The sequence below is a fragment of the Erpetoichthys calabaricus genome, chromosome 1 (genome assembly GCF_900747795.2).
Source record: "Erpetoichthys calabaricus chromosome 1, fErpCal1.3, whole genome shotgun sequence".
NCBI classification, from domain to species: Eukaryota; Metazoa; Chordata; class Cladistia; order Polypteriformes; family Polypteridae; genus Erpetoichthys; species Erpetoichthys calabaricus.
In genome coordinates this window covers 279,443,213-279,458,932 of record NC_041394.2, presented here as the reverse complement: position 1 = coordinate 279,458,932, position 15,720 = coordinate 279,443,213, and the positions used below count along the sequence as shown (strand labels likewise).

General features: G+C 38.7%; 2 protein-coding genes across 4 annotated transcripts in view; both read right to left on the bottom strand.

Moving 5' to 3' along the window:
• itpr2 (inositol 1,4,5-trisphosphate receptor, type 2) overlaps nucleotides 1-15,720 on the bottom strand; it is a 1,448,083-nt gene that overhangs the window by 375,615 nt on the left and 1,056,748 nt on the right. The window lies entirely within an intron of this gene.
• Nucleotides 1-15,720, bottom strand: part of LOC114662175 (prelamin-A/C-like) — a 264,345-nt gene that overhangs the window by 222,995 nt on the left and 25,630 nt on the right. For all 3 annotated transcript variants that reach the window (XM_051930054.1, XM_051930055.1, XM_051930050.1), the window contains exon 4: nucleotides 7,471-7,653. In XM_051930054.1, the coding sequence (XP_051786014.1) occupies nucleotides 7,471-7,653 (183 nt within the window). The remainder of the gene's footprint in view (nucleotides 1-7,470; nucleotides 7,654-15,720) is intronic.

Genomic DNA, 15,720 nt, shown 5'->3' with positions numbered 1-15,720 from the left:
CCGGACCACATACCACAGATTATACCCAGGGGAATCTACACAAAGTCTGTATGGTTTACCAAAAATACACAAACAGGGTGCTCCTTTAAGACCCATTGTCTGCATGATCAATTCAGTCACGTATAACATCTCCAAGTTCCTGGCCGCTGTTCTTAACCCGGTGGTAGGCAGCTCAAAACACCACATTCAGAACACATTGGATTTCGTGGAGAAAGTGAGAGAGGTCATTATGGAGGCAGAAGAAACCTTGGTCTCATTTGATGTTACATCTCTATTCACTTGTGTCCCAGTGACTGAAGCAGTGGAGGTAGTACGTAAGAGATTACAGAATGACCCCACTCTCAGTAAAAGAACCTCTCTCAACGCAGACCAAGTGTGCCTGCTTTTGGAACTGTGTCTTCAATCCACATATTTCATATACAAAAGCCAGTACTACAGGCAGAAGCACGGGTGTGTCATGGGTTCCCCTGTTTCACCTATAGTAGCCAATCTATATATGGAAGAAGTGGAAAAGAGGGCTCTATCATCCTATCCTGGAACACCACCGAGCCATTGGTTCAGATATGTGGATGACACCTGGGTGAAAATCAGATCTCAGGAGGTACCACAGTTCACAGACCACATCAACGGGGTGGACAAACACATCAAGTTCACCAGAGAGGATATGGAAAATAACAAGCTAGCCTTCTTAGACTGTGAAATTTCCATCGTCAACGGGGGACATTTGAAAGTGGATGTGTACCGTAAACCCACACAAATACGGACCAGTATCTAAGGTTTCACTCTCACCATCCACTAGAGCACAAACTAGGTGTCATTAGGACTCTACAACACAGAGCTAACACCATTCCCACAGGCTCAGAGGCCAGGGAAGCAGAAGAACACCACGTTAAAAAGGCCCTGAGTAAATGTGGATATCCCAGCTGGTCCTTTGTCAAAGCAGGGAGGACACTTAAAGAACGCTCCAAGCGATTCATGAGAGAGGAAGGACATCCACTGCCTACGCGAAAACCCTTAGTGATCCCATATGTGTCAGGAGTATCGGAACAGCTGAGGCGCATTTTCTCGAAACACCGGGTCTCAGTGGCTTTCAAACCCCAAAACACGCTACGCCAAAGATTGGTCCATCCCAAGGATCGGGTCCCACGGCACAAACAGAGTAACATAGTTTACGCAGTTAAGTGCCAGGAGGAGTGCCATGAATTGTACATCGGGGAAATCAAGCAGCCACTGGCTAAGCGCATGTCACAACACAGAAGAGTTTCCTCATCAGGCCAGGACTCCGCAGTCTATTTACATCTACAGGATAGTGGTCACTCCTTTAAAGATGAAGAGGTGCACATCCTGGACAGGGAGGAGCGCTGGTTTGAGAGAGGAATCAGGGAGGCCATTTACGTGAAAAAGGAACGACCATCTCTGAACAGAGGAGGGGGCCTAAGGGTACATCTGTCGCCATCTTACAATGTTGTGATTGCAGCCGTTCCTCAACCCTCTATGAATGGTTCACACGTCTACTAATCAGTGGACAATTTGCATATCACTGATCAACTGGCCCTTTGTCAATGGTGCTAGTCTCTGTGATTAAGCAAAAGTACTGTTTATAAGGTTGGGGAAACCTGCAGTCAATTGAGACTGAGGAAGAGACTTGGATAAGTCTCGAAATATTTCTCCCACTTAAAAACTTTGTCCAGATGAACAGAATCAAATTTCTAGGAAATCTACAAAGGCATTCATGCAGAGGGAGAAGTACAATGTTCTGGAATGGCCGTCACAGTCCCCTGACTTGAATATCATCATAAATCTATGGGATGATTTGAAGCAGGCTGTCCATGCTTGGCAGCCAAAACATTTAACTGAACTGGAGAGATTCTGTAAGGAAGAATGGTCAAAAATACCTCCATCCAGAATCCAGACACTCATCAAAGGCTATAGGAAGCGTCTAGAGGCTGTTATATTTGCAAAAGGAGGCTCAACTAAGTATTGATGTAATATCTCTGTTGGGGTGCCCAAATTTATGCACCTGTCTAATTTTGTTATGATGCATAATGCATATTTTCTGTTAATCCAATAAACTTAATGTCACTGCTGAAATACTACTGTTTCCATAAGGCATGTCATACAGGTATATTAAAAGGAAGTTGCTACATTGAAAGCTCAACCAATGATAAACAAAAATACAAAGAATTAAGAGGGGTTCCCAAACTTTTTCATATGACTGTACTTAATTCTGCATCTGTGCTTAGACAGCAGAAATAACTGTACTTTTAAAACATGACTGTTTCAAATTGCAGAAAACTTCAGAGGTTTAATAATCCTGTGTTTTATACTGGAGATGCACATATATATGGCAGGTAGTAATTGGCAGGCAAGCTAACAGCAGAAAACAAAAGTCTGACAGCTTCCACCATAATGGGGGGCAAAAAGTAATTTACTGGAATTAGTGTATTATCAGGCAGAATAAAGGGTACAAGGAGAGACAGCAGAGCAGAAATTGGGTTTCCCACAAGGCTATGTGGGATTTGGTGATTGGAACAGCCCTGCTGGGCTGTGTGGGCGACTCCATGGGGTACTTAAGGAACTGTTGGGCCCTTTATGGGAGCACTTCTGTCACATCCAGAAGTGCTGCTGGAAGAAGGACATCAAGCACCAGTAGTACTTCCAGGTGCCATATAAAAGGAGCCAGCAGCCACTACTCAGAGCCAGAGTCGGAAGGAAGGGAGACAAACCTTGCCAGGAGGAGTAGAGCCAGATGGACAGAAAGGAGAAAGAAAGAAGAGAATTGTGCTGTATTCCCTGTCCTTATGACTGTGCTGTGAACATGGGAAACGGGGGAAAGCGTTTCCCACATGGAAAGGAAGAAAAATAAAAATGTCTGTGTTGAACTTGTGTCCCACGCATGTCTGTTTTGGGGTTAGGACGGCTGGTGCACTCCCTGGTTGTCCACACATCCATCCATCCATACATTATCCAACCTGCTATATCCTAACTACAGGGTCACAGGGGTGTGCTGGAGCCAATCCCAGCCAACACAGGGCGCAAGGCAGGAAACAAACCCCGGGCAGGGCGCCAGCCCACCACAGGGCGCACACACACACACACACACCAAGCACACACTAGGGACAATTTAGAATCGCCAATGCACCTAACCTACATGTCTTTGGACTGTGGGAGGAAACCGGAGTACCCAGAGGAAACCCACGCTGACATGGGGAGAACATGCAAACTCCATGCAGGGAGGACCCGGGAAGCGAACCCAGGTTTCCTAACTGCGAGGCAGCAGCACTACCCACTGCGCCACCGTGCCGCCTTGTCCACACATGGTATATAGTAATTTGACACATGATAATGCATTCTAAAGTGAAGCATACTGTATTCTCTCTATTATAAAAAAAAAAAAATCTTGGGAGGGAGTCTAGGGAGACGAGACATGATCTTCTCGGAAGACAATTTGACGTCCGGTGAGAGACACTTTAACGTCACGTGAGATAAGGCAGTGAGACAACATTTAAAACAAGTTCACTGACATCTAACCTAGCAGTTGTTGGAATTCTTTTGGCAGACACACTTCATGTGCTGTCAGCCCTTAAAACAACGACAAGCAGAACAGGCTCACCAGGAGCAGCAGCAGCAAGCCAGCAGATGATCCGACCGCTTTTCCTTAATGTTCGTTCAGCCCCCAAACACCCCCCCCCCCCCCCACATCACAACGCTAGTGGCAGAGACGCGAAGTGGCAAAAGGACAGCTGCTGTACAGGCTTTTAAATGATCGACGCGCAGTGTGATAAACAGAACATGCAGCTCGCCAGCAGCAGCAGCAAGACAACATGATCTGATGGCATCTCCTTAGGGTGCGTTCAGCCACATTATACGTCCTGTGAGAAAGAGATATAACCACGCACGTGGCAGGAAATAAAGGACAGGTATTGTATTTACAAAAGTTTTAAAGTAAAAGTGAAAATAATGTATATGTAACAATTCCCATGAAAATAACAATCTCTTTAAATTGTATATCCGGTAAAACAAACCCGGGGGTGGGCAAGCGAAGCAAGCAGGGGGCAGAGCCCCCTAGTATTTTTAAAAATTACTTGCCTGCTGTTGCATCGTACACTGTAACTAATATTTAAGGGGTTGCCAGTTTGAAACAAGCATAAAAAGTTATTGAATATATCACTTTTTCAAGCCAAAAATGTTATTGAGTGTTGATCCACATCTTGAGATTACACACATATTGCAAAACAGTGTATCCATGTCATTTTAAGAAGGAAAAAAGGAAAACATTATTGTGAGGTTCGGTCATTTTCAAAGGAGACTGGCTGTGCCCTTCACTTTGCTGCTCATCTTCCTCCACAGAAACTTTTCAGCCCTGGGTCATGGATTCACTTCAGCCATGTGCCTTTTTGACACTGATATCCAGATGTGAATTCCTGCCTCTGTTCTGCAGACAGCTAGACAAAAATAACTAAAAATGTCACCCCTTAGTTCAATGTCTTTTACTATAAGGAAGTTTATTTCTTTATTTTGCAACGATATTACCTGCTGCCTCCCAGTACCAACATACACATGTGTGCTTGGGTGGTCTAGTGAGAGAAAAATTGAGCATGTGTGTAGCACACAATCAAGTGAAAAGAGCTGAACAGACGTTAAAGACATGCATTTGGTTTTATTTAGACTAAAGCGTGGTTAAGCAGAGCTAATTCAACAGAGTGAAATGCTTTTATGTAACCCTCCTACTGTAACACTTTAGTTTAGGTACGGCAAAAATGGATTTGTTACTCACTTACTCTTATGTAACAAGACCTTAAAGGCTTGTTTTGGTCTTAATTAGTCTTATGAAGCGTCAGTTAAGTAGTCATTCATCTCTGTGCAGTGTGGCATGTTAATATACTTTGATACATTGGAAAAATTGCATTCACAGGTCTAATGTTTGAAATTTCAAGAGAAATATGTCTCACTTAAACCACTTCTGATCATTCTAAAGTAAATGCATTTCAGTAAACCACATTACATAGATGAATATTCACTAACATCAAAAGAAGCCTTTGTTAAGGTCTTGTTATATATGAGTAAATTAGTAATAGATGCATTTTTTGTAGTACCTGAGGTAAGGTGTTACCCCTCCAGCTTAACTGTATGTAAATTGGAATATAGTTTTCTATCTGCTTCAGTTTTTTACAGAGTGTGTGATTTTGAGCCTTCTTTGAAAAATTGTGCAGTAGTGAATGGTAAAATGAGATACCCTCTATTAAGCTGTGACTTAATGAAAGATATTATTAATGTTTCCAGTGATAAGTATTTGTGGTTTTGTATTTATCCATTCTTATTTGTGATTTTTTCATTTTCTAAATTAGTTAGTCTTAGCTGCACTAGTATATTCAATGACTGCATATCTGTTGTCGTGAAAAGACACTAAATTACACCGACCAGAGTACCCATCTACGACAACTGTTTCTGGGTATTTCTGGAAAATTCCCAGCTTCTCATGAGGGAGCAACACATATAACTACTGCAGTGCTTCCCAAGATCTGCCCTTGCATCTTCACCCAGTGGGTCATGCCCGGTAAAAAGTCCTGAAGGAAGTATCTAACGGGCATTCTGAATAAATGCCCAAGCACTAAAACTAACTTGGTCTAGTTCTTCTTCTTCTTAACTCCCTACCTTATAACAAATTGTGAGTCTAACATCTTTGTACATAACCTCATCTTCGTATCTTGTACCTGAGTTTTCATTCATTCGTTTACCACCTGGAGTCTTGAGTTCTTACACAAGACTGGTGAGTAGCATTATCTGAGAACTTAGCCCCCCCTTTACAACCACTAACCAGCAGAGCAATTGCACAACAACAGCGGTTTCACTGCCTCAATTACCACTTACGTGTTATTTGAACCAGTACAGATTCTGATTAGGCAGACTACTTCTTTCAATCAGGAAATTGTTGCTGTACAGTATACATTGGGACAATGTATTCTGTGCTCTAAGCTATCAAAAGTGCTTTAAGGAAATAAACTTGCCTGAAGAAGGGGCCTGAGTTGCCTCGAAAGCTTGCATATTGTAATCTTTCTAGTTAGCCAATAAAAGGTGTCATTTTGCTTGGCTTTTCTCTACATTCATAATGGCTAACACGGTACAACACCCTAGTACTAAGGAAATAAACTGAAATTATTTTATGCAAGGATAAGCTTCATATGCAGTATATATTTGAATGAGAAAGATAAAAATGAAACAAACACAATCCATTTTCTGCATTACAAAAATACACATCTGCTGCATTCACTTTAATATCACTGTGCCATTCTCAGATAGTTTAGTCATCACAATAAAGATGGCAGTAAATCTAATTGTTATTTACAACATTGTCAGCTGTTTTCCAACTAATCAGATGATCCTTCGGTGCATGCTGATATATAATTGTTTGATTGTTGGATGTCATTTCTCGCTTCAGATTAAACTCTTCGAAGAGGAGTCTGCTTCAAGGTACAAAATGAGTTTCTTTGATGATTAGATTGTACATATTGACTATGCTATAAATCAGAACCAAATGTCCAACATTTCTAAGCATAATATGCCGCTGAACAGTCTCCCTAAAAATGAGTGCTTAAATTCTGTTAAATATTGAAAAATATTCTCTGAAGCAAATTAGGTTTTATGGTCTTATATGAAAGAAAATCGAATTTTAATTGGACCTTATCAGTTCCTAACAACATGTCACAAGAATTACATTACCTCACACCTCAAGCTTGACAGTGATTCTGAAAACATCTGTTTTTAAGAACAAAAAGTATTAAAAAAGAATTAACCTGGAGCACAAAACTGAGAAGAGAATACAAGTATAAAATAACTGCATTCTTGCACGTATCTATTTCACCCCCTGAGCCATTTATTCTAATGTAAGTAGAAAGCAGCCAGTCTGCTAATCTCAGTATAGTCACATAAATTTATATTGCTTCTTTTGAAAACAAAATCTGAGGCACCAACCTGAGAATCCTGATGCACTAATGATCCCGGCATACAAACCTCCTAGCCAGCTTTTTTCCCAATAGCTAGCAGGACCCACATAACATGCTATTGAACTTTCTACTGTCTCCTAGCTAAAAGGATATCCCTAAATACTTTCATTTATTTTGTATGGCTCACAAAACACAAAGTTTCTGAAAACATCTAAACCTAAACTTCATTCCAAACATTTACTGTTCTAAGGGATAGGTTATATATAATAAGGTTACTTCTTTCTAGATTAGAAAGGCATTCCTTCTCTTTTTTTGGAAATCCAACTCAGTTCCAGACACAATCCACGGAACATCTACTTACAAAGAAGTAAAGCACTCACTAAAATTCATCTCCTGTTTATCGAAGCGTCAATTTATTTTGACTTCTTGTAGGGTCTCAACTTGACATATCAAGAGGATACAGTAACAAAGGCACAAACACCAAGACAAATGTATCCGAGTATAAACTTCTTAAAAGCCATGTTACCTATCTTTAGCCTCCTCGAAACGTTGGGAGAGTTCTTCACGGTCACTGCTACCCAAGTCATACACGGAAGACATTGACACAGACGATGAGCTCCTCCCTTTATTTACATTTTCTTTTAGAAGGAGGCGCAGATTTCTCAGCTCTTCATCTCTGCGAAACAGCTCAGAATTCATTGTACTTATTCTGAAAATAAAGAGGAAAATAAAAAAATTAGAAAAGACATCTCACCCAATCTTTATCAACTTATTAAATAACTGCATTGTGGAAGATCCTAGTCACTAAAGGATTTAGTGGCTCAAATGACATGGGTACATGCACAGTTGAATTCTGAATAACTGAAGCGTACAATATTACATAATGAATATTACAGAGCATAAATTCTGTAGCAGGTATTCTATTAGAATGAGAATTCTTGCCTTATTTATACACATTACTTGATTTTTATATTGCCAAAATATTGCAACTTTTACCTTCCAAAAATGTGCAATCAATAATTCAAGAGCAACATGAAGGTCTGTCTTATACATTCAACAAAGTAAATTTAGCCAAGAGTGCAATTTAAGATGTAGCTGCTACATTACCATCCTATTAAACTCACTACATATATGATTCAAAAGAATTTACCATTTGATAAATTAAAGAAGAGAACCAATCTTATATTTGTGTTTTTCACAACATTAAAATTAGCAATGTCTACTGACAAAAGTAGTGACCATAAAATACACAACAAAACTTTCCCAACCTGCTTAACCCAATTATTGTCACAGGAGGGCAGAATTCTTAATTTTTACATATTAGGAGTCACTTGTACACATTTTGCATTAAATGTTTTCATTTTTTAAGTGATAGTTCATATTTATAACTATGATGGTGATGTTACCTGTTGCCATTTTGGGAAATGGGTTTTCACAGTGCGTGTCATCATTTCACACTCATTTTTCAGGCTTGTGGCCATGTTTTTTACACCAACTACAACCATTGCTGGTCACAAGACCACCAGGACTGAGATATGAGATTTTTGACATTTCAAATCAAACTCTGTGAAAAGACTCTTTTGACAAGGTTCACTCATTTTCTTAGTTGAGGTTTTGACCCTTTCCTTCTTTTGGACTTTGGTATTTGCTCTCTGTCTTGTAATTTTCAATGAAGAAAGTTAGAAAGTTACTTAATGATCTTCTGCATGTTTTTGATCACAACATTCCCTGCCCCTTTAGCCATTTTCCTTGTCCTTGCTCTCACTTTTATAAAAAGAAAAGTGTATACCTATCCACCAAGGTCTACACAAAAGGAACCATACCTGAGAAGAGCACCAGTCCTTCAGAGAGCCCAATTTTGCATACTCTCACACTGGGTCAATTTGGAATTGCCAAATAACCTAACCAGAACATCTGTGGGGATGTAGGAGGAAACCAAAGTAATTGGAGGAAAACATATGGGTTCAGGATTCTGAACCAAGATGTACTATCTGAATAAGGACACAGAAAAACAGAAGGACCAGGAGGTGGTCTAACCAAAAACCAGCATCAGGAAGAAAAGAAACCAAGTACCCAAAAAATTAAGCAAAGAAAATACTGTGTGTAATTTTAAATGCCTTAATAATAAGAAAATCATTAAATTGCCACAAAAGCAATTGTTTTAGATTCCAGAATCTTAGATGGTTACTCTGAGCATGACAAAGTATAATTATCATCATGAAAATGACATAAAAGTCACAGTGGCTGCCTCCAAGCAACATGCTGCCGTGTCTCGGCAAAGGCAGCACCAAATAGCGATGACCATGCCAAACGCAAAATGCTCTTGCCAGAGAAGGTAAAATAATAAAACAATCAAAATTTACACATTATAAAAATAATGTTATGAAAAAATGAAATTGAAACTGAACAGTTCACAATGTCAGGAAGACAAAACAATTATCTCTTCTACAGAAAAACATCCCCCTTAACAAAAGAATATGTGTCTGTGTGTCTGTCTGTGTCTGTCCAGTTGCAATGTCTCTGCCATTCCAAAAGATGGCACATCACGAAAAAAATTAGTAATAAAATGCATTGCATTTTCATTTCAATAGGTGCCATATCACAAACATTAACACTGCTTTTAGGAATCCTATACTAAATTCTGTATAAAAGAGACATATGCATTGGATCGTGCGCTGCAAATGTTAACGCTGCATCTACGATGATTACTTACAACCCATCTTAGACAGGTAGCACAGCTAGTTATGACAATAAATAAATAAACCTAGTGCTTCAGTCATGATACAAGGATGCTAGATCCATGAATTGTATCATGAACTTGGGTATATCTGAACATAAAGTTCAAAAATCAGTAACCAGAACCCTAAGAAGGAGAAGGATCCATCAACTTTTGAGTTGTAAAAACATAAAAGGCGGACAAAGAATTTTTATAAATATTTATTTTACACAAAAATGTTCTGCATCACAACAGCTCCAAAGAGTCAAAAACACAGAAAGAGCTGTCTTCCTAAAAAAGAAAGGGCAATGCAGTGGAAAATAAGTCCAAATACACAAATCCAGAGCAAATGGTCAAAAATCAAGTAAATCCACAAGCACAATAACAATAACAATTACAAGTCACCAATAGCAGCGTGTGCAATGTACCACAAGGGACTGTAGGTTTTCCTCAGTCTTTATAGAGCTGAGGGTGGTCTTTTGACAGTGATGGGTAGGTGGTCCGTCTCTTAGCAAACCACTCAGACCCATACAAACTAAATGATAAATATTATTAACATAAACAAAACAATGAAAAAGGAACTAAATCAGCATAAAAGAGGAATTTGACCACTATCTAGCTACCCTGGCTGAAATATGACAAAATGGTTTTTATGATTCAGGCCCAAAATACACAAAAAATTGCTGGAAGGTCTTAAAACTCAAAAACACCAATATTATGATTCTGCTTCTTTTTACTTTACTTTTTTTCTGGCCCTATTGGTGCTCTTGTGAGGATTTTTTGCTACTTCTAAATGTTTTTCCATCCATCCATCCATCCATCCATTTTCCAACCCGCTGAATCCGAACACAGGGTCACGGGAGTCTGCTGGAGCCAATCCCAGCCAACACAGGGCACAAGGCAGGAACCAATCCCGGGCAGGGTGCCAACCCACCACAGGATACACACCCACACCCACACCCCAAGCACACACTAGGGCCAATTTAGAATCACCAATCCACCTAACCTGCATGTCTTTGGACTGTGGGAGGAAACACGGAGCGCCCGGAGGAAACCCATGCAGACATGGGGAGAACATGCAAACTACACGCAGGGAGGACCCGGGAAGCGAACCCGGGTCTCCTAACTGCGAGGCAGCAGCGCTACCACTGCACCACCGTGCCGCCCACATCACGATTCTCCCAGTATAAATATGATGGTGAACACACAGTTTAGTATCACTGATTGGATAAAATCTCTATCAAAGAAGACTAAAAATTCTAGTTTAAATAGTGAATATAAAAGATTAGTTGAGGTGGTACTTTGTGTCTCTGACTTTGTCTCTGGCTCTGACTACAACTATTCCTCTTACTTTACATTAATATTTAAGATGCTTTGGTTTATTGTGATTTTCCAGTTTTGACCCTCCTGCATCCTTACTATTCTTTGTCTTGCCCTTACAAACCATTTTCTCCCAATAATCATCTGGTGCTTGCATGTACCCTTACTACCCAAAGGCATAATATTTTAAAAAGTAAGGCGCAAAAATAGAGAGGTGAACCACTAAAACCTCTTTCCAACAAAAGTGTTGTTTAATTTAATTAAATTTAAAAGAAGATTCAAAGAAAAAATATAAAATGCAAAAGAAATAAAAAGATACAAATTTCAAAATCTAAAATAATCCAGAAAATACCCAAACACATCTACATTTTAAATTAGCAAAACTAAATGCCAATAATTAAATTAACAAAGGAAAAATTACTAAAAAAACAAAGTCTGCTAAGACAAGAGAATAATTCAAGATCAAAGCCAAAATTCAAAAACCAAATTAACAATCCAAAATTATAAAGGTCAAGGAAAAGAAAGGAAACTCAGAAAAGGAAGCCAAACAAGAAAAGCAAGATGTAGTTTAATGCCTCAGCAAAGAACTGAGGCCAGCGGGTGGATTAAATAGGGTCGCACCTAAGAGCCCTATTAGGCTGATAATGGGGAAAGGAATTGGGATAGAATTCTAAAAAAATACAAAAAATATTAAACAGAGAACAATTAAGGGAATGGTCATTAAATTACAAAATTTACTAATAACCAAACTGTCCTGGGATCATTACTTTTTCTTATTTATATTAATGTCCTAGATTCTGGTATAGTTATCAAATGTGTGAAATTCGCAGATGACACTAAAACTGGAGGAATGGCAGACACTGATCAGGCAGCAAATACATTTCAAAAAGACTTGAACAAGCTTCAGAACTGTACAAACACAGTTGAAAAATGCCACTTAATGTAGGAAAGTTCAAAGTGTTACATGTGGGAAAAAGGAACTTCATTTATAAATTACAAGATGGGAAGGACTGTCCTAAAGGAAGCTGTCTCTGAAAAGGATTTGGAGGTATATATTGTCACATCATTGTCATCATCTAAGCAATACACAGAAGATTTTAAAAAGGCAAATAAAATGCTAGGTTGTAAAAACTGCTGAATTCAAAGCCAGTGATAATATGCACAAACTATATAATGCACTAGCGGGACCCCATCTGCAGTACTGTGCAGTTCTGGTTACCACGGTACAAAAGAGACATACAGTAGAATAGCAGCCTAGGAGAGCAACCAAGTGCATCCCAGGATTTAAGAACATGTCCTAATCTGACAAACTCTGACAATTAAACCTGTCTAATCTCGAGCAGTGGAGACTGTGTGGGGACCTAATCCAGGTCTTGAAAATTCTCAAAAGTAAATTCAGGAGAATTCTTTCAACTAAACAGTGAATCATGGAGACCAGTGGAAATTAATGGGAAGTACCTTTTGCTCTTCTTTACTCAAAGAGTTGTGGGAATCTGGAACAAATTGCCAAGACACGTAGTTAAAGCAGAAAGCTTTAGAACCTTTAAGAAGTATCTGGATGAAATATTGAAAACAGCTTAGCTATTAGCCAAACAAACAAAACTTGATGGACTGAATGGTCTCCTCTCATTTCTCAAATTTCACATTTCATTACGTTCTACTAACTTAAACACTCAGACCTATTATTTTAAAAGATCCTTTCTACAGTGAACGGACCATCTCAAGGTGCTTTACAAGTACGCAAGTATATTATTGTCTAAAATATTTTTTATTACAGCAGCAGTACAGACTTGATGACTTGCTCAGGGTCAGTTAGTGAGATATTGCTGAGGTCTGAACTTGTGACTTTGGTGACTGCAATCTACCATTTTAACAACCAGGCCACACAACTTATCTGCAATAAAGTGTGAAGGTGAGAAAATAGGAGGAATATAGCAGGGGATAGACATGCTATCAGCATTCTGAGCTAATCCAATAAAGAACTGCTTATTGTTTTTGTGTGTTTGTTTGTTTGTTTTTTTATTACACTGTAGAATTATCCTCCTCTCACCTTCAGAAGTGCTCCCAGCCTACAGACCTCCAGGCACCTCTTAATAAGTCACTTCCTCATGAACACCATGGGACTACTTACTGTTTCTTCCAATCCACTCTTCTTAGGTCCAGAAAAACCTGTGCTAAATCCAATCTGCTGTTGCCCTACTGTGCTCTTTACTATTGATGCTGAGTGAAATACTAGACTTACTACACACATTACCCAAGACTGCCCATACTGCTAAAATCTGAAACATATTAATTTAAATTTTTTGTAAGTTACCCAAAGTGAAGTTATCTGTAAAACAAACTGTAATAATGACGGATGCTAAAGTCAGCAGATATAGAGTTAATTTATTCATTGTGTTCATAACTGTTAAATCTTATTTCTGATGCAGCTTTGCAGTGTATATTTACAGTAGGTGTCAACTACTTAATAAATGAAAGAAACTCTGTCTGTACTCAGTGTATATGCCAAAGCTTTACTTGAGCATTTGGCCCTAATTTAAATATAGAGCAATATTTATGGAAGTGGGAATTTTGTTTCAATTTCCATAAAGGAACATTTTATATAAATGTTCACTTCAGTTTTACCACCATTCTTCTTGTGGAAAAGATGAAGGTGAAGACATTAAGGATAAGGAAGAAGAGATGAAAACTGGAAATGTCAAATTCATGAGGGCAAAAGGTTTATACCAGGAGGGTGTTGAGGCTAGGCAGGCCATTACTTGGACCATTTGTACGCAATTATTTTGGTTTCTTCATTGCTTTTTAATTGAAAGACTTTGTTGACATTCCATTGTACTCGTGTTATTCCCATTATTCCTCCTCTGCTTCCTAGTTTTGCTCCTTTGGGGAAAAAGACATTGTTATCTACCTTCCTCCAGTCCCAGTCCTCTCTTTCCTTAATTCCACCATTTTCATCTTTCCTTTATTTGCCACATCAGCTTATAACCTGGGAAGTGATGTATAGCCACTTATTCTCTTTGCTATCTGAAGCCACTTTTGTTTCCTCTCTTGCCTTAGTAATCAGTAATACTCTTTTCAATACCAACTTGAAAAGTGTGGTTTTCCTTTACGCCATGTGTACTTCTTTTTGTTTTTTAGTTCATGTTAGAAATTACAGCAGTTCAATTTTGTGAATATTTAAATGCTTTTTCCTAATTAGTATTACTTTATGATATTTTGTTCATTTCATATTACATTTTGTAACTTTATTTCACCTCATCACAGGACCAAAAACCATACCATATAATGAAAGTATTGTTAATGTATTGGTTTTGAATTGACTTGTGATGCTTTTTGCTAAGTAAATAAGTACTTATACTAACTTGTAAAAGTATTAACTAAGATTATTTTTTTACAGTTTTGGAAAATGTTTCAAAAAGCAGCCTGTTCATCATGTGTGTACATGACAAAGGTACTTGTTAATTTCATTGTTTTTGGAGAAATCCATTCAAGGCTTGTTGTGGTCCAAATGAGGATGTCACTTTACTACTAATTTGTGGCCTTAGCACATATATTTTCAACTTATCTGCAACCGTTATTTTTCCTTCTGCAAAAGCAGTGGAATCTTAATTCTGATGAAGAGTGTGAACAGGAAAGCACTTACCTACCAACACATCTGAGGGGCTTCTCAGCTGTTAAATCCCTTTGTCTGGGGTTGTGACTGCTGGCGAGTCTCCTGAAGGATCCAGGCTGGGATCAACTTATGAATAAGAGAAAGTAAGTGCATTCAGTGTTACCTCTGACCTCAAAAGAGCAGTATGAGTCAGAACCGGTGGCGTGAATGTGCCGGCTGGCAGTGAACTAGGCAAAGAAGAGCACATGGAGCTACATGGAAGAAATAACCCTTATAATAATAATAATAACAACAACTAGGGGGCTTTGCCCCCTGCTTGCTTCGCTCGCCAACCCCCAGGCCTGTGCTACGCACCAGCCACTTCGTATCTCTGCTGCTCGCATATGTGGATTTCACTTTCACCAAACAACAAATCTTTTAATTCTCACGGATATGCCTCTTTATTGGGAAGAAACACTACTATTCCCTGATGGCAACACGAATTAGACGATCTACAAGTCTCCGACTTAAAGTTTAAATCTGAACAATATATTTGATCTGTTTTCGCAGTTCCGTTATTTCACCGAGTAATAATTTCCGTTTGTTTGTGCTAATGCAATCCCTATCTTTTGAGACATTCGAATTTTAGTACTTTCATTATCTCTAACCTGCTCTGCATTTATATCACGCCAACGTTTTTGAACCTCTTTACGATGTTCTACTATGTCATCTACTCTTTGTCTTTTATTTCCAGTCCTGGGCGTGGTTAAATCTCTTGGCACAAAGTCTCGTCTCGTGGGACATGAAAGTATGTCTCTGAAAAAGTCACGTCTAGTCCCAGGCTAAAATGCCTCGTCTCATCCCAGGATTTTTTTATATAATAGAGAGATAATAATAATATTATTAATAATAATACATTTTATTTATATAGCACCATTCCCATGCTCAAGGCACTTCACAGAGTCTCATAAAGATACAGCAGGTATATGTAAAATTGGAAACAGAGGTTTCCTAAATAGAAACATTAAAAAAGATAGATAAAGGATATACTGTACAAAGGCATTAAATAGAATAAAAGACAATAAACCAGAGTAAAATACTACATTCAATACTAAAGGAAAGCCTAGCAAATAATATAATTTGTGATA